The sequence below is a fragment of the Rasamsonia emersonii genome, assembly GCF_000968595.1.
Source record: "Rasamsonia emersonii CBS 393.64 chromosome Unknown ctg1118621759996, whole genome shotgun sequence".
NCBI lineage: Eukaryota > Fungi > Ascomycota > Eurotiomycetes > Eurotiales > Trichocomaceae > Rasamsonia > Rasamsonia emersonii.
In genome coordinates, this window is record NW_013563291.1 from 1 (window position 1) to 18,113 (window position 18,113).

Genomic DNA, 18,113 nt, shown 5'->3' on the forward strand with positions numbered 1-18,113 from the left:
CTCCGGCAGCTCTGGCTCTGGCAGCAGCCTCAGCTCCTCTTGCCCGTCTGTCGTCCCCAAGTGCATCAACACCTGGCTGCCGGCCAACTGCAAGTCCAACAGCGACAGCAGCTGCTACTGCCCGTCCTCCAACTTCACCAACAACGTCATCCAGTGCATCCAGTCCTGGAGCGCTGACCAGTCCGAGGTCCAGTCCGCGCTGTCGTACTTCACCGGCATCTGCAGCGGCTACGTCGGGACCAACCCGGCCATTGTCAGCGCCATCCCGTCGACCATCACTCTCTCTCCTCCTACGCCATCTGCGACTGGTAGCACGGGGGCTTCTGCCGGATCGTCTGGCTCGACTGGCGCGACTGGCTCGACTGGCAGCACCGGTAGCACTGGCTCTGGTTCTGGCAGCACCGGCTCGACTGGCTCGACTGGCTCGACTGGCTCGTCTGGATCGTCTGCTGGTTCGTCTGCCGGTTCTGCCGGATCGTCTGGAGCGTCTGGAGCTTCGTCTGGAGCTTCTTCTGTCGCCGCTGGTTCTGGCTTTGCAGCTGGTTCTGGTGCCGGTGCTGTTACAACCCCGGCTCCTGCCCCTGCCGCCGCTGCTTCGGTGCCTTGCACGACCATCGTGTACAAGTCGACCAGCTACACCGTGCCTCAGCTGGCCTTCACGACTGTGACGGAGGGAACGAGCGTGACTGTCGGTCTTGTGCCAGCTACCTCTGCCCCTGCTGCCGCCGCTGGTGCTGGTGCTGGTGCTGTTGCTGGTGCTGGTGCTGGTGTTGGCGCTGCTTCTGCTTCTGCTCGCCCCGCCGGCGTGGCTGCTGGACCGACGACGCTCGCCACCAGCGTCGCCGTGGCGCCGACTGGCGTCGCGCCTTCTGGCTCGGTGCCATACGTGCCCAAGGCCTCGACCAGCCTGACTCCTTTCCTTGGCGCAGCGACGCCCTCGGCCTCGGCGGCGTCGAGCCTCTGGCTGGCAGCTGCAGCGGGCATCGTGGGCATGCTGTTTGCTCTCGTTTGAGAGTGTAAAATAATATGTAAAGCAAAGCAAAGCCAGAAAGGAAGACAAGTTAATATTAATGCCTGTCCTGTCCTGTTGACTCCTGTTCTATCCTGTCCTTTTCTGTCATTTACCTTTTGATTTTCTTGTTCTAGAAAAAAAATAATATATTCATCCATTTTTTTCCTTTGAAGCCTTGTTTCCCTTCCCCCCTGCCTGAGTATACAAAGTAGACAGATATGAAACATACGTATGTAAGAAGGGCACAATCAGGAAAAAGCATCCCAGTCTACAAAAAGGAATATCAAGGACATCAAGAGGAAGTGAATGAGATAAACATATCCGATTAATTAGTCTACATAGGTATCTGAGCGATTTGAACTTTAGGTATTCTACTTTTTTTTGGGCACAGAACCCCTTAGAATCCTTGGTCATGGCTAAGAAAGAGTATGTTATGACTTTTTTTTGTGAAATGGCTTCTTGATAACTACAAATATATAATTCCATTTTTCCAGATAGATGGTTTACAAACGCTCATGTTGTTCTCTGCAATTATCCTCCTCCTTGCTTAAGGCTGGTTCCAGTGTTTGCTCAGGTTGGTTACTAGTAGAGAAAGACTGGGATGATTTTAATTGAAAAAAAGAAGAAGAAGAAGAAGACCTCTCTGATTGCTACCTTTGCTACCTAATCTAGACTGCAAATGTAATCAGCAGGCAATAATAGAGGTGGATCTTTCAATAATAATGTACCACGCCAGCAAACCAAAAATGGTAAGTGGCAATGGGATAAGCTCTTTGAGAACACATTATGCTAAAGCCATAAATTACTAGGAAAATCTTTCTCTTTTTTTTTATAGTTCTTATTGATGCTGCATTTGAAAGTAACCTACGTACTCTCTCCGCGTTTGTGGTTCATCCGTGGGGATGGCCCACTGCGAAGTATGGGTGCGTTTCAGCCTGTTCCAAACTCCTCCGCACTGTCTTCCCAATAATACCTTAAAATAAAGCCACGGGGCAGTTGTTACTCTCGACTCTCTCTTCAGACTTGATCATTTTATTCTCTTCCTGCAAGCCCAGTTACTGCTTCTAACAAACAAACACTGCCAACGGAACGAACATGTCGACTGCGGCGCGGGAAACGCTCTTCTATGAAACAGCAGATAGGACCTATGGCTATACCAGCACCAGCTTCATCAAGCGCGAGCGAAAAAGGGAGAGTGAGCAGGGAGAATCGATGCTGAAGAAGCGCCTCCGGAACGAAGCCGCGGCGCTGGATTACGTCTCGAAGCACACGACCATTGCGGTGCCCAGGCTTTTGTCCTATGGGACGGACGAGGAAGGGCAGGCATATATCGAGACTGAGCTTCTGGGAGGGGCCCTGTGCAGTGAAGTCATATATCAATGCTGGATGCCAGAGGGTCGGAAGCATAACACTACTACTGGCGGGGAATGCAGCACCTGCCAGGCCATAGCGACCGCCAACGCTGACCGCTACGTGAAGGAGGTGGTGTTGCCCCAGCTCGAGGGGTTGACATCACGCACGACGGGGCTCAACGGGGTCGTTATCCCACCGCCGTGGGTGCTCGAGTACGACAAGCGACCTCAGTGGGTCTCGAAGGAGTCTGCCGACGAGGACTATGTCTTCTGCCACGGTGATCTGGTCAACCACAATATTTTGATGCACCCACAAACATTGGAGGTCGTGGCGGTTATTGACTGGGAGCATGCCGGCTTCTTTCCTCGGGAATTTCAGCAATGGTGCTGCTCACGGAGCGAGTATGACGCGCTGTTCACTGATAAAGACCGGCTTCGCCGCTGTATAGCGAGTATCGAGGCGTGAGCGGTGGCTACGGGATGGTATCTGGGCTAATAGATAGATAGACGTCGTCCAATATGTGATTATGAAAAGGCTTTATCATACAAAATCGAGTGACTTGTGCGAGTTCTCATGGAAGGAGCACCCGAAGGAAAATGTATGATATCCCAGATCAATCCCCGCGTCGGCCCTTCGCCCCTTCTTCCCATACAGCACCAAGACTTAAAAGTCTAAAAAGACCTGGCAGTGAAAGGAGAAGGGCCCAGAGAACACAGCCGAGGAAAAGAGTCGGACAAGAACCTCAAGTGGGGTTGTGTCTCGCCGCATGAGCACTGCAGTCAGCGGTGCGGCAGGCTTGGAAAGCAGGGACGTTGCAAGTGGCGCATACGTGGGTGGAGGAGTTCATCGTCTGCCTACAGTGCCAGCATGCTGACTGTCTTGGTGGAATGGTCATCGGCGCAGATCCAGTCATGTTGAAGAGTCGAGGAGATTTGTTGTCTTTGAATGCAGAGATTAGCTGAAGCATCTCCCGCGGGGGTTGATTGAGGGGACTTACTGAGTAGTGGACAGTGTTTTTTTACCAAATTAAATTTTCTAGAAGATGTTGAGCATGCAGTGACATTTACCCAGCCCAGCGAGCATCTCAGCTTATTTATACTTGTCAATGTGGTGAGAAGAAATCCTACAAGCTCAATATTATATACGAATGCCCAATTCGGAAATTTTCTTCGACCATGCCAGTACCTTCACCCCCGTATTCCAAAGTTCCGCAACGACAGACACCAGAAATGGTCCATAATAGTCCATTCCGGCCTGGGAAGTCACCCGATGAGTTACTGACTGATGTCGTCTTGCAATGAAGGAATGTTGACGTTGTCGGGCGTCAAGAGATGCTTGTTCCGTTCCGATTGGGTTGGGCGGTCGTCCGCGCCTGCGAATCTCCGCGTAACTCTAACCCTAACTCTGGGGAATATTACCTATGTCGGACTCGACGGATTCAAAACCCCATTATTCTAGGCACGAAGTTGCAAATTCCCAGAAGGAAATTTTTAAAACTTGCTCCTTTCCGTAGATCCAGTAGATCCTAACACTGACGGAAACGACACTATTCTATTACGCATGAAAGCTATATGGTTAAGCTTCTGCTTAATTAATTCCGACGGATTGGATCCTAACCTCCTGTCAGGTACCTACCTAGGGAAATAATGACAGCATTGTTATTGTGCAGTCTAAGCATGGAAGCTATGCCCGTTAGGATTCTACTTAGTTCTGACGGATTGAATCCCTACCTCGAGTGTCGGGAGTGAAACTGTCAAAACAATGATGCTACAGTTAAGCTTCTCAACAGGAGATATTTGGGAATGCATTCCGGGCAGTCTGCGGTGATGCATGCACGAGTAGGCTAGTCGAACAACCCAGACAAGAATCCATGTTGTGCCTCTGATCTGAGGGTGTGATACTCGCCTTAAACTGAGATGTGCTCGTAGATTTGTATAATGAACGTAAGTAAGGACCTGGTGATCTACATACATCATAACAATAGACTTTCTCATATCCCTAACTGGTAAATCAGCCACTCAGATTAAATCCCCTGGAAACCCATATTCCATACTTGATTGGTTTGTTATTCTCTCGATTGTTTGGATTAATTTCAGTAATTAGGATTACACTATAATCGGCTGACTCCTCTTTTTTTTTTTTGCCATTAAATCAGCAATGAGAAAAATCTGTGATCTAAAAATGGATTTTCTCAAAAATCACGGATACAATATATACCTAATACATAATAAATAACGTGGAGAAATGAGCTTTCTAGCTGGAAACGCCGTGGTTATGATCTTAGATCAGATCTAATAATAATCCGCACTGTGGAAAGCAATGTCGATGATTAGGAATCATTCGTCATACCGAAACCCAATCAATCAATGATAAGAAAACCTGGTAGATAAGGCCCATCAAATGTATGTACATACAGTACATAGAATACCTACCCAATCACGTCACTGATGTCCTTAGATATCTATCGTCAGTTCCCACCATCTAGATCTCTGAGAATTTTCCCCGAACCAGGGATTGCGTCCATCACAGCTACAGCTACCCATGGAACATGGATGGGTTGGCTGGCCGGCCACGAGCAAATGATTGATTGATTGATTTTTTATTGTCCTTTTCTTTTTCTGACGAGGGAACTCTCTTTTCTTCTTCTTACATACTCTTATATATATTACCATCTGCATGTATACACTTATATACGTATGTATATACGCGCATCGTCACTAAAATGTCTCTGAAGATCAACAAGTCCTTCCTGCTATTTGCCGTCCTTGCCACCGGCATCCTAACCCGTCTGCACCGTCAAGCCCGGCGCCATGCCCACCTCTCCCAGGCGGACGGCCTCAACAAGCGTCAATAGGTACATACCCTTCAGTGTCTTCAGCTACGCTATCAGCGTCCCCTTCGTCCTCTTCTTCTTCTCTTCGGACTGGACCTCCACTCCACTCCCGCCAACGACGTTTTCTCCACCTAGGTAACTAAGTAAGGCTTCGCTGGATCGACCAGCTCCGGCGACGGTGATGGTGATGCATACATAGTTTACTTACAGGCTGCTAGCGACACGGATCCCTGAACAGTAGTCTTCTGGAAAAAGTACAGCCCAGACGAGGAAGATGGATAAGCTAGTATAGCTATAACATAAGTGCTAAAGAAACTAAAGTATATTGCTTTTTTTTTTGCTAATAACTCCTAGAATAGCTAAAGTCCTGCCTTTTAGCGGCATACTTCTTATAAATAGAAATAGTAAAAAACAAACATTAAATTTTAAAAATACTAGCTAGTTTAAATATAATTTTTTTCTGCTAAATAAATAAATAAATAAATAAATAAATAAATAAATAAATAAATAAATAAATAAATAAATAAATAAATAAATAAATAAATAAATAAATAAATAAATAAATAAATAAATAAATAAATAAATAAATAAATAAATAAATAAATAAATAAATAAATAAATAAATAAATAAATAAATAAATAAATAAATAAATAAATAAATAAATAAATAAATAAATAAATAAATAAATAAACTATTTATTTAGGGGATAAAAAACTTGTTAGGCCCCCTTTCTTAGCAACAGATTGCTCGTACCGATGCCGACAAGTGGTCAACGCTTCTTATACGCAGATATGATCGATCGTAGTTAGTTGTCGATTGATTGAATTGATTGATTGATTGCAGATATGCAAACACTGGGGAGTAGTAATGTAACATACATAATACAAGAAATAATTACTTACTCCGTGCAAATGATTAAATGACTGGTTCAGAACTGGGTATCATGTTGTATTTACTATCTAGCATATCTAGTATGTATATCTACCTATTTACATGAAAGACGTAAAATTATCTCTCATCCTGTCTGTCAGACATCCTCCTCCCACGGCGCCTGAGCCCTTCGATAGCTCACGCCATGCACATACCGGCTCAGCATGGGCTCCTCATCGACACCGCAGTGCAGCTTGTTGTCTCTCCCCCGGAACCAGCCCAGGCCGTAGCGCTTGCCGCGCGCGACGAGCATGGCGCGCATCTCGTCGCTGCTGTAGCGCTCCGTGCCCACGAAATCGTCCAGCATGCGCGACTGGTGGATGAAGGCCAGGATCGACGCGATGGTCGACGGCTGCCGCGGCAGGAAAGGGTGGCGGCGACGCGCCCAGGTCACGGCGCCCGCGCACACCAGGAACGCCGTGATGATCGTCGACAGGCTCGACGACGCGATGAACGACGAGACGGTCTCGTCGTGCAGCGACAGCGACAGCGATGAAGCCGTCACCGTTAGCACGTCCCCCAGGATCGACCCCATCCCGACCAGCGCCACCAGGTAGTGTCTGTTCAGCAGCGCGCGCACGGGGAGCACCCCGTACGGAATCCCCTGGTAGTCCAGCGTCAGCGTGACCTCGGGCCGCGCGTTGCCCTGCGACAGCACGTAGAAGGGCTCCAGCATCTTGACTGCCGATTCGAGCGTCGTCCACAGCTGCTTGATCACCGCTGCGACAAGGATCGGGAGCCAGGGAGCGCTCGTCACGAGGACGTTGGCGCCCGTGTACGTGACGATGGGGATCAACGCCCAGCAGACGGCCAGAAAGACGATGAAGGCGATACCGGGTCCGCGGCGGAGGATGATGGGAAGCGGGTTCTCGACTTTGCGATGGCCCGCGAACTTCTCCGTCGTCGTGGCAGTGTTCTTGATGTATTCTCCCTGCCAGATGCTGGACTTGTACAGCACGTAGCGGCGATGGCGTAGCTTCTTGTGGATCTCGTCGTGCGTCGCTTCGTCCATGCCTTGGAAATCGGTCAGGATGTGTGATTTGGTCGCCATGGAAGCCACGCCCGCGATGCCTTTGGGATCGCTGAGCAGGCCGGACTTTCTCCGCAGCTGGAAGAGGAGAATGACGGCCAAGATGGCGACGGTGATAAGTGTCGCTGTCACGAGACGGGACCAGACGGGGTGGATCCGGACGATATACGTGAAATCACCGGGACACGCGCCGTCCGGACGACAATGAGGGTTCTTAACCGGGGCTACTGACGCGGTTTGCAGTGACGGGGCTGCCGTCGTCGCGAGGACGGCTCCCACCGAGACAATTGCTACTGTCCAGTGATGATAGCGGATCGCTTTGACGGGCACGAAATACGCCCACATGGTGACATAGTCCAGATTGAGCGTTTTCGCGGCCGTGTTGCCAGTCGGCTGCGAGAGCTGGTAGTACGGCTCCAGGCGCTTGATGTCGTACTCCATGATCTGCCACAGGACACCGAAGCAGACCATGACCATGGTTGGGAGATACTTCCAGCAGAAGAACTCGCCCGCGGGGATGTCGGACACCTCGTCGTAGCGGATCAAGCCGTCGCCCTGCTGTGATCGTTGAAAGAGGTATTCCTGCACCGCGGCCAGGACGAGCGAGATGAAGATGAGCATCGCAATGTAGGGACTTCGCATGGAAAACGGCTTCCAGTTGGGCTGCTCCGGATCAGACGGATAGTAGAAGCTTTCGTGGCCGAGATTCGTCTTGGAGCCTTCCAGCGTGCTGAGATCGACCGTCGGAGAGGCTTCTTTCACCGAGACGATCATGTTTTTGTCGTCTGCCAGCCGCTGTCCGTACTGTCGTACCGTCTCACCGAGATCACAGGGCAAAAAGGCAGAGCTGACTCGGAGAGCGCCAGGCCCTGTCCCAGTATCCTTGGACGGTGGCGCAGATTCAGAAGAAAGGTTGGAGGGAACAGGCTTTGCAATCCCGGGTCCTTCGAGAAATGAAATATCGACCGTCACGGCATCCTGCTGCTGCAGATCGTCGAGCTCATGCAGGGTGGAATATCGCTCTTTTCGCGGCGATCGTCGTAGACTTGACGGACTGATCATCTGGAGAAGGAATGAATTGCCGCTTAGATATCGCAAGTCTGATTTCCGGGGCAACGTATTCGCTGTAGGACCTGTCGAAGACTGCGACAGAGTCGATCCATCTTTCATACCAGAATATCCAGGAACTAAACCCGTGGTCTGGGACATCGACATCGAAACTGGGTTCTCATCTCCGATGTCATCGAAATCACTCTGCCTCCGCAACACGTCGCGTCTTGTAGCGTGCGAATCGACCTGCCGTCGAGCAGCAGACGAGTCTTTCTCGTTCTGGACTTGACCCTCGCTTTCGAGCAGGGGAAAATCATCTGCGTATTTGTCTCCTGCCACGGGCACCATAATAATAGCTTCCATCTTATATTTATGTAGAAACATGAGCAATCACGACACGAGACAGCAGGATAACAACCGCGCTTATTGTTATTAGCATGCTGTACTGAAGAAAGCACAGCGTGTTGATGGCGAGGACATGTGTCGACAGTCGTCGACAGGAAGTTAGGTAAAGTACACTGTAGGACAGAAGATCCAATCCGTGATACAGAACTAATATAGTAGAACGTTGATCACAACAAACTGGATAATAAAGTGTAGTAGAATAATATCAGTTCTCGACCTGGCATCTCAGAATTAGAAGTAGTCTGTTGCCCACTTATCATAAGGAGGGGTCGACTCGACTCGACCACTTGCTCCTAGGACAGTCACCCATCATTCCGTTTTTGGGAATACTGTATTTAAACTGTACTTAGTGGGCAAGTCGGCGGCTATCCTCACTCAGCCTCGGGGTGTCAGCGTCAGCGTATGCAGTACGGCGTGTGATATAGTCGACATGACATGGTTAACAAAAGCTGAAAAAAAAACCCATTCGAACCCCTTCTAATTAGCGTCCTAGTATCAGTTAGCCCAGGTGCTGTACAGTGTAGAGCAATTACTCTGCAACAAACCAGAGTTAAGTTAACTAGGCACATGTATCGAACTGTCGAACTGTCGATCACAACGAGATTGAGGTTGAAGCTAGCTTTGCAGCTTGCTTCTAATAATAACACCCTGTATCCAGTATTAATAGCTGCTGTTTCATTAATCACCTGCTACCCAAGTTAGCGTTGTACCTAGCTACTCTGTAAGCTGTTGGGCATCTCATAGGTATGATTCACCGATTTAAGCGCCGCGCTCTGGCGGTGGCTCCGAGTTTCCGACCACTCAGGAAGTCTCATTGTTGTTTCTGTGTTGCTCAGCACGAGTGGGTTCATAGCTGCTATTAGCTTCTGTCAACTTGTGTCGACCTTTTTTTTTCCCTTGGAGGTATGCTGCGAGAGTACTAAAGGATGTGCGACGACTGCTTGCTTGCTTGCTTGTTGACAGTTCGTCCACTACTCCGTAGAGGGAAGTGTAGACAGAAGAGGAATGGCGTGTTGTGTTGTGTTGCCAAAAAGGGAAAACAGTCTGATCTGATCCTGCACTGGCACTGCTATTGCTATCAATCCTACTTTATTCTTTCATTATTCTTTCATTATTCATGGATCTTACGCCTATGTTTATTTAGTTTATTTATTTATTTCTCAATAAGGCTATCAATGCAGATTCAGTCAAACATGCTAATTCTACAGCCATTGAATGCAACAATATCATAACAGGACTAATAACAGGACTAATCGTACAGTACATACAATAATAGTAAACAACACCAGCAGACCTCCCTTCACAGCCTAACATCCCTCAACCCAACCCAAACCTCTGGTTTACTGCGTACTCCCCTGCGGCGACGGATTCGACGTAATCGACTCAGCCGGAAACTTGCGAAACAAAAGATCACTCAACCGATCCACCGGCGCCGTCATGAGGCCAAACGCCGTCTCAAAGGGCGGTTTGGAGGGTGCTTCCGGGTGCGAGCGCGTGGGCACAAACATCTTGGTGCGGTCGAACTGGCGCGCTAGGGCCAGGCTCTCGCTCTTGGCTAGGACGTCCTCTAGCTTGACTAGGTCGACTTCTTCTTCTTGCTTGATGTGGTTGGAGAGGGTGGCCATGAGGGAGTTTGCGGTCGGTGTGAACGAAGGGTCGGATTCTTTCATGTCTTGGAAGAGTTTGAGTTTTTCTTTTATCTGTAGTACATACAGTACAGTATCATCATCATTATTATGATGATCTTCTGATAGATATGTTTTCGGGGTTTGTGACGTACAACCTGATGCTGCGCACGATCCTTCTCCGCCATCGCCGCTCCATCTTCCAGATACTTCTCAAACGCAGGATAGACGATCAGCTCCTCCGAGACCGCATGCCGGACTAGCTCCCAGGTGAACTGGTTCTGGAAGCGTATCCGCTCGTCCGGATCGTCCGACTTGACGATCGCGTTGTGGTAGCCTTCCAGCTCGCGGTGGTTCTTCTTGACGGCCTGGCTGATGGTGAGGGTGTAACTGGCGGTGGTCATGTTGGTAGTAGAGAACGAGGCAGAAACAGTGAAAAACAACCCCCCGCTAGGACAGCTAAAGGTCGGTCTGCTGGTGAAGGCCGTTCTCAACAGCAACATCGGGCAGACCGGGGATCGTTTTTCCTTGACTTGACTTTGAATGAAGTTCTGGAACCAGGAAGAAAGTTTGCATCAATCAGACAGCACGGATCATTGTTCGTTAGGTTTATATCTTACCTATCTAGGTGCCTTTCTTCCGGCTGGCCATATTAAACCATGTCCATGTCTCGACCTGCGTCGACATTACGATGAACAGTAGGTCAGGAAAGCACAGCCGTAGAGGCTATGACTTGCTTACAAATGTTCTATCCAGTATTGTTTCGATAAGAAGAGTTCTGGGTGAGGTACGTCAGAATTATCGCTTAACTTCCACGGTATTAGATGGTGAAAGGACTGTACGGCTGAAGGTTCCGCCAATTAGAGGTAAGAATAGCCTGGTTGCAGTTAAACCTAGGTATAGATATACTCGCTATGTTCGTATCTTGAATTCAGATAGTATGCACTGTTATGTATGTAAAGTACAATGACATCATAATCATAACAATATAAAAGAGGTATTCCTGCAGAACAACACCCATTTCAGCTCTAACCAAACACCAACGCCCTCACCTCGATGCTCTCCCGGGGCCGCGCCCCCGGCGGCGTGCGAGGGTCTTTAAACGCCGAATGAGGCACCCTCTTGTTCACGCCCGGCTGGGTATCGCTACACTTGAGGAACAGCAGTTCATCGTTTGTCATGCCGGACCAGTACTTCCACTTCATGTCGGGATTGTAGACGACGCCCATCGTCTCGCCCGTCCGGTGGGGATACCGATGCTCGACGGGGACCAGGTCGCTCTCCTTGACCGACGTGGCGGTCGCAAAGGCCAGCGGCGACGACTGCACCGGCCCGTTGAGCGGGCGCCAGACGTTGATGATGCGGTAGCGGCCTTTGAGCAGCTTCTCGGCTTCCTCCTGGTCCGGGACGTGCAGGCGCACGCGCCACTCGGCCGCGCGGTCCGTCTGGTCGCTGTGCGCGCGATGCACCGGCTGGCGGGGGGCATTGGGGTTCTCGCGGCGGATGGTGTGGTCGAAGATGATGACGCGGTGGGCGCCGGGGACATTGTCGAGCAGCACGCGCTCGACCTCCGGGTAGAAGACGCGCTGGATCTCCTCGTCCGAGTTGAACGTCTCGTAGGTGGTCGCCGAGCGGACGTTCTTCAGCACCTGGAAGGCGTCCTTGTCGAGCGTGTATTCGTCCTCGTGGCCCCGGATGTCCTCCACCTGGATCTTGTGCGCGGCTTCATTGTAGTTGCGCTGCGGCTGGCCCTCGGGGGGCTTCTCGACGTAGTTGAAGGGGACGGAGCCGTCCGACGGAGGGACGTAGAAGAGCAGTTCCGTCTCGACGGGGCCGCGGGGGATGTAGTTGGGGTCAGCAGCGCCGGTCAGCGTGGTCGAAGTGGTGGTGGTAGTCGTTGACATGGTGAGTAGAAAGATGCGGGAGAGGGGAACTCGTGATCCGCACGATCAAGACACAGCAAAGGAAAAGAAAAAACAATACAGAGACCTTCTCAATTCAATCTTACTGCTCAGACCACGCAAACCACACAGATGACAGTCACACTCAATGAATGGATTATAATGAATGGATTATATACTCACGTTTATGTAGTTTGCCTCCTCCCACCCATCTCCGCCGTTGCTTACAAACGCAGAAAACGCTCCGAGATATTTGTAATCGACCCGGGCCAACCACGCTGCAGGACTTCCCCGCCAGCTGGCCCTGCGGGATCGCCGTGCTGCCCAGGGGATTCTAGTAACTGGCAGAAGACGATCGGGGCTGATTGATTATTGATTGATTGATTGATTGGATCTGCCAACCCAACCCCGGCTGTTCCGGCATTGTCGTCCATTTGATATGCATGCGTATAAACCACACTCTAACTTGACCACCAAGCTACACACCTAGATAGTGCTAGCTGATATAGCGACTTCTTTAATAATCAAATATTATCAATCAGCTTCTTCTACCAGGAAGAATCTTCCATTCGACGCTTTACTCAGCAAAAAAAAAACGAGATTGATTACGTATGACATCATACCTCAATTACGGGATTGGGTTAGTCAGGAAGCGACGTGATTGGATGGCGAGCACGCCATTTGCATCGCAGATTGGGGATTGATCATCTGCAGGGCGTGTACAGAGTAACTACAGTTCTGTATTATTCAGCTCTAGTTACTATAATACTATAATACTGTAGAAAGCAAACACAGAAGAGCACGTCTATGGCAAAAGTGAGACTAGGAAATGTACGATAATCGAAAGAAGAAAAACATATCAAGTTAGACAACTATCAACATGCGAAAACAAAAACAAAAATACACCCTTAAGCCAAACGCCAACGCTGAGACTCCCCCACCCTACCAAATTCCATGCCATGGTCCATCTGTGTACATGCAGCAAGGCCACCGCCCGCCGGTTCGAGATGTATATTAAATTCGTGGGAAACAAAAATATACCAAATTGGTGGACACAACCAATCCGTACGAGACAACCTCGTAGGAGCTGATAGAAAAGCCAACCGGCTACGTTTTCTGCCGCTTCGTGCTGGACCGTTCGTTGCTCGACGGAAACATCTCATACCCGCCATTCTTGCCCGTCCCCGTCGTTGGATAGTATTTGATCCCCATGTCCACCGGGAAGTCGGGATGCAGCATGCTGAACCGATCCGGGTTGGTCGGCACCCCGTCGATTTCGGTCGGCATTGGTTCCACCAGAGCCTCGATAAGACCCCTGTCAATCCAGCTCGGTGGCTTCGACTGTAAGCGCTCCATCCGGAGGCAGTCATCATCGATCTCCTCATTCATCAGCGATGTCAGCGCCGGCGCATTGGCATTCGAGCGCGCATTGTGGTTGGCAAGGATGTGATACGGCAGATTGGGACGGGTCGCCGGCTTGTCGGACAGCTCCGCCAGGAGGTTGAGACCACTGTTGCCGTGATTGCGCGTCGACCGGGTCGCGTGGAAGTTCTGGCTCGCAGTCCGCGCCATTTCAGCACCGCCCGGAGTGCCCCGCTCGTCGCCTGCTCCTTCGCCGCCTGTTTCTTCGGCATCAGTAGTATTTCCATTCGTTGCAGTCCCCGAAGTGTCGTTGCGTTTGGAGGTAGAGAAGAAATGCGCAGTCGCAATGTGGGCATAGTTCGCGTGAGCCGCCAGCTCCTTGTCGGTGAACAGCGAATGGATGCTGTAGGTCTGTGAGTGTTGCTGCTGTGCCAGCGATGCCTTGGCACGCTCTGCAGGCGTCGACAGGCCATCTCGACTAGGAGAGCCAACGTCATCCTCGTGCGGTGCCTTTCTCTTTCTCTTGTTGTTGCCTGCATCTCCGATGCCGTTGCCCAGGTCATCCAGCCCCACGCGATGTCTAGTGTGTCGAGTCTTGCGGTTCCCGTGAATGCCGCCAGGGCTAGCTGGGTTGGTGATGGTGAATTGGTTCGGGTGCAGGAGTAGGGCGTTGGTGTCGGCGATATCGAGCTGCTCCTTTTCCCGCATCAAGCGGGACTTCTTTCCGGAGATGGCCTGGACGAGACGCTCGCGGAGAGTGCTGGCCAGTTGCTTGAACTCCTCTGCGGCAAAATGTTGTCGCCAGGCGTATTCGTGTTTGTAGCGCTCGAGGTTTTCCCGGTGTCGATGCTAGTAAAGGAGGAAAAAAGGTTAGTACGGGTCTCGATCCTCTGCCAGGAATGGATAGACGTACCACGAGCGCGACGATTTCTGCATCCCGATCCTCCTTGATCTGGTTGATCTCCTGGACAAATCGAGAATACCACATGCCCGACAGGCTGGCCATCTCCTTGCCGAATTTCCCTCCACCGACCGTCGATTCAACCAAGCGCGCAATGTCCTCGGCAGAATCGGGCAGTGGCCCCGGCGCATAGGGATCGGCATTGTTGATGAGGGTCATATCGCACTGGAGGGCATGGAGCTGCTGACGGAACTGCGTGTCACGATTCTGGCTGAAGGAGGCTGTGAGGTCCTGCAGGCGCTCCTGCAGAGCAGTGCGCCGCTTGTCCCGTTTGGAGAGAGGAATATTGCCGGCACCCGGAGGAGGACTCATCGATCGGGCGCGAGAATTCAGGCCGCCGCCAGCGGCAGGAGGAGAGGGTGGACCCGGAGAGTATGCCATGGTTCAAACGCAAATGAGGAAGAATGTACAGGATGGAATAATGGCGTGTTTGGCGCTTTCAGAGGCGTGCTCGGAGAACTCGGCCAAAATACCCGAAAATGCCTCGTAGAGTGCGAGGAAATGTGTTATATGACGAAGGACATAGATGCAGATGCCAGGAAATACACAGAGCCAAGGGATTACATGGGAGCAGAAATTGAACGAAGGGAAGTTGTAATCACAGACAGCCAGCTCCGAAGCAGGAAGAATGAGGGAGAGCGGGTGCCGGCGGTCATTCGCCCACAGAACAGCGGAGATTGTCTGCCCAATGCGGTGTAGTGCCGGAGATACGTTAGCCCGACCGTGCTGACATCACCCGCATGTGCCAACGCCCTCACCGCCTGCGCATAATGCCGTCAATATGGAAGGCGGTGTATACAGTAGCCAATAGGAATGGATTCTTTTATCTCGGACACTTTCAGCGTCCTCAGTGAATGGATTCACCTGCTTTTCCTCCTTGTCATTCTTTTCTTTTTCTTTTGCCGTTATAATAGAGTGTTCATCGCTATCTCAACGGAGCTATACCACGCAGAGTTGAGGCGAGGATACACAAAGTGGGTCCTTCGTGGTCCGTCTTTATTCAAACACATCCGAATCTACTGTCCATGCACCAAGGTCATAATCACCATAGGTGAAAAGTTTTCATTATGTACCCTGTATCAAGCTGTGTATCAACATTATGGGTATTAACATCCAATGCTATAGAATGTAGCATATCTATGTCAGCCAAGACCAAAGACCGAACCCATGAAATAGTGATCCCAATGCCCTGAGCGCCGCCCATTTCCCTCAACATGTTTTTTTTTTCTGCTCTAAAAACAGAAAGAGAAATAAGAAAAAGGTTTTCCATGCGCCGTAATTATTGCCAAGCCAGAAAAATGACAATCCTAATGAGATCGTCGAATCACAAAGACACCCAGTTCCACTCCTTCCCGTGGCCCGACGTCGTCTCCATACGGTCGTTTCTTGATGCCATCGAGGATTTCGCCCAGGAGCATGGCTGACGTCACCTCCTTATCCGCCACGACTAGACTGTTGGAGGATACCGGGCTGTTGCCCGGAAGGGAGCGTCCGTTTTGCCAGTACACGCTCAGGACATCTTTCATTCGGGACCGCTCCTGCTGGATGTACCATTCCGTCCACAGGTTGCGGTCCAGAAAGGCAGCGCCTCGCCCGGCTTCCACCACCGTGAATCGGGAGGACGGGCTGCTGATTTTTTCGCACAGCTGGACGAGATTCGCCCTCATGGTGTCGAAATCGTCCATGCCGTTCACAGCGGCCAACTTCCCCAGGCTCCGCCCCACATCGGCCGACAGCCCGTTGACCACCACCAGTTGACGCAGGAGAGGATCGAGGATTGGCCCGAGATACTGTGTTTTGAACGTCATCGCGCCGCGCTTTGTTGGGTAAATCAGGAGCAGACTGCCTCCGTTTGGCGAGAGCTCGATGAGACGATCCATCAGGATTGACGGCCGATTGTGAGAGAAAAAATCTCGATATTCTTGCGTCGATGACGGAGGTAGATACCGTTCGACGACAGATATGTGGATGCTGTAGGGGGGCACGACGGGGAAAGGAAAAGGGACGGACGGGATGGTGCCGCGGAAATCATGGTACGCCGGGACGGGGGTTGCACTGCAGAAGACGGTGGAGTTGAAGTAGTCGTCTCGGTGTGCCAGATGAGAAGGGGTGCTCGGCGGGGAGGTGGGTAGATTGGAAAGGCTGAACTGTTCCGGCACCGCATGGGTGACATTGATGTAGGGAGACTGTCCCGGTTGCAGGCGATCCTGGATCGTCTGGACAATGGACCCGAAGACAGCATTCTGCGTTGGCAGCTTCACATAGCGGTCTGCAGCGCGGGGATACGGCAGGGTCTGCGAGACAATGCGGACGGCTTCCCCGCGGGGATTGGAGACAAGCAGCGACGAAACTGAATAGCGTATTGTCAGCACCGACCAGACAAAAACAAAAAGATAAAAATAAATAAATCAAACTTACTTGTCGCGTCAATGCTGTTGGCTAGCCAGGAGCCCGACTGCTCTCCAGCCATTCTTTCATCCTCGTCAGGTGGACGGCCGCTCGGTTTCCGGTCGGTGGGGCTATAAACATCATCCCGCGTCTCTGATGGAGAACTGCTCTGCCGGTTTCGACTCTCGTCCATGTGTCCTTGCGGTTTCGGTTCGCGATTATTGATGTGCGCGTCAAAGATGGGGGCGTCTGACTGGGGATTCCAGCTGACGTGCTCGTCGTCGTCTGCTGGGGGGGTCAGGGGAAGCGAGGTGGCATAGTCACCACGCGACGAGTCTTGGACTGTCTCGAAGACCGGGGGCGGGCCTGAGAGGGACGCCCGTCCCGGACGCAATGGCGATCTCTGAGGAGAATGGTCTGCGGACAGACTGCGAGGATGGGCTTTTTGTGGGATCGAAGTCGAGATGCCCAGGCTCTCGAACGACGGAAGCTGAAGAGGGGAAGTTTCTTTGGATACGAAGCGGGAGACAGGAGACCAGGCCGGTCGTAAGGAGCCTTGAGATGCACGGCGGCGTGGGGTGGACGGTGAAGGTGAGATGCCCACAGCGGGCTTGGACCGGGACGTGATGGCAGATGAGTAGGACATTGACCTGCTTGATTCACGCTTGTTGGCAACATCCATGACCCCCCGACACATTGGACGACGCTCAGAACACACGTTTGGACCAAACGCTACTACTGACGATGGCGACTGCATAGTCACATCCTCAGAGGTAGCGGAACCGTGCCCTCGATCGCCGCCAGGACCATTCATCCAGCAGGTTATCAGTTCTTTTGTTCTGCTTCACCACACGGTCGCCGATGGACAGGAGATCGAACGGAATCGGAAGGCCTTGGAAATGCTTTTCGAGGACAACTGCTTGACGAACGACAGAGGATCGATCGCGACGACGATTCAGCCGAATTGAGCGTTCCACTGCACGGTAGACCCTGCACAGTCCCAGAGCGTCCTCCGACGGGTCTCAATGGCGGACGAGAAGAACGGGAATGAGCTCTGAGTCTTGTATCGCGGTGGTGAGCGGAGGCAGGGATCTCCAGGCAGGCGAGAGGGACTGGGTCAGCGGACAGCAGAGAGAGAGGGGAGCAGAGCAAGAAAACGCAGGCGTCGAGCAGCGTGTGGGCGGGCGAAGGGCTGGCACTCGGCCAGACCTCGCCTGCCGCTTAGAGTTGCTGCCGCTCCTTCCTGTTGCGAGCAGCAGCTT

At 51.4% G+C, this 18,113-nt stretch overlaps 6 protein-coding genes across 6 annotated transcripts; 2 read left to right on the forward strand and 4 right to left on the reverse strand.

Moving 5' to 3' along the window:
- Positions 1-10: 10 nt before the first annotated feature.
- T310_1645 (uncharacterized protein) lies at positions 11-1,012 on the forward strand (the record flags this gene model as incomplete). The annotated part of the gene is made up of 1 exon (XM_013475476.1): positions 11-1,012. A coding segment is annotated over one exon (1,002 nt), but the record flags the coding sequence as incomplete, so codon positions are not given.
- A 412-nt stretch (positions 1,013-1,424) lies between these two features.
- T310_1646 (uncharacterized protein) lies at positions 1,425-2,830 on the forward strand (the record flags this gene model as incomplete). Its single annotated transcript, XM_013475477.1, has 5 exons — positions 1,425-1,438; positions 1,511-1,586; positions 1,749-1,761; positions 1,848-1,935; positions 2,179-2,830. The coding sequence occupies 5 exons, from the start codon at positions 1,425-1,427 to the stop codon at positions 2,828-2,830; spliced, it is 843 nt and encodes a 280-aa protein (XP_013330931.1).
- Positions 2,831-6,114: 3,284 nt separating this feature from the next.
- Positions 6,115-8,557, reverse strand: T310_1647 (uncharacterized protein; the record flags this gene model as incomplete). The annotated part of the gene is made up of 2 exons (XM_013475478.1): positions 6,115-6,154; positions 6,285-8,557. The coding sequence occupies 2 exons, from the start codon at positions 8,555-8,557 to the stop codon at positions 6,115-6,117; spliced, it is 2,313 nt and encodes a 770-aa protein (XP_013330932.1).
- Positions 8,558-9,703: 1,146 nt separating this feature from the next.
- On the reverse strand, positions 9,704-12,143 carry T310_1648 (Methyltransferase; the record flags this gene model as incomplete). The annotated part of the gene is made up of 4 exons (XM_013475479.1): positions 9,704-9,744; positions 9,966-10,314; positions 10,395-10,790; positions 11,292-12,143. The coding sequence occupies 4 exons, from the start codon at positions 12,141-12,143 to the stop codon at positions 9,704-9,706; spliced, it is 1,638 nt and encodes a 545-aa protein (XP_013330933.1).
- Positions 12,144-12,785: 642 nt separating this feature from the next.
- Positions 12,786-14,844, reverse strand: T310_1649 (Deacetylase complex subunit Sds3; the record flags this gene model as incomplete). Its single annotated transcript, XM_013475480.1, has 3 exons — positions 12,786-12,870; positions 13,306-14,351; positions 14,416-14,844. 3 exons carry the CDS (start codon positions 14,842-14,844, stop codon positions 12,786-12,788), a joined length of 1,560 nt encoding a protein of 519 aa, XP_013330934.1.
- A 926-nt stretch (positions 14,845-15,770) lies between these two features.
- T310_1650 (Uncharacterized protein) lies at positions 15,771-17,608 on the reverse strand (the record flags this gene model as incomplete). The annotated part of the gene is made up of 2 exons (XM_013475481.1): positions 15,771-16,813; positions 16,882-17,608. 2 exons carry the CDS (start codon positions 17,606-17,608, stop codon positions 15,771-15,773), a joined length of 1,770 nt encoding a protein of 589 aa, XP_013330935.1.
- Between the last annotated feature and the right edge of the window lie 505 nt (positions 17,609-18,113).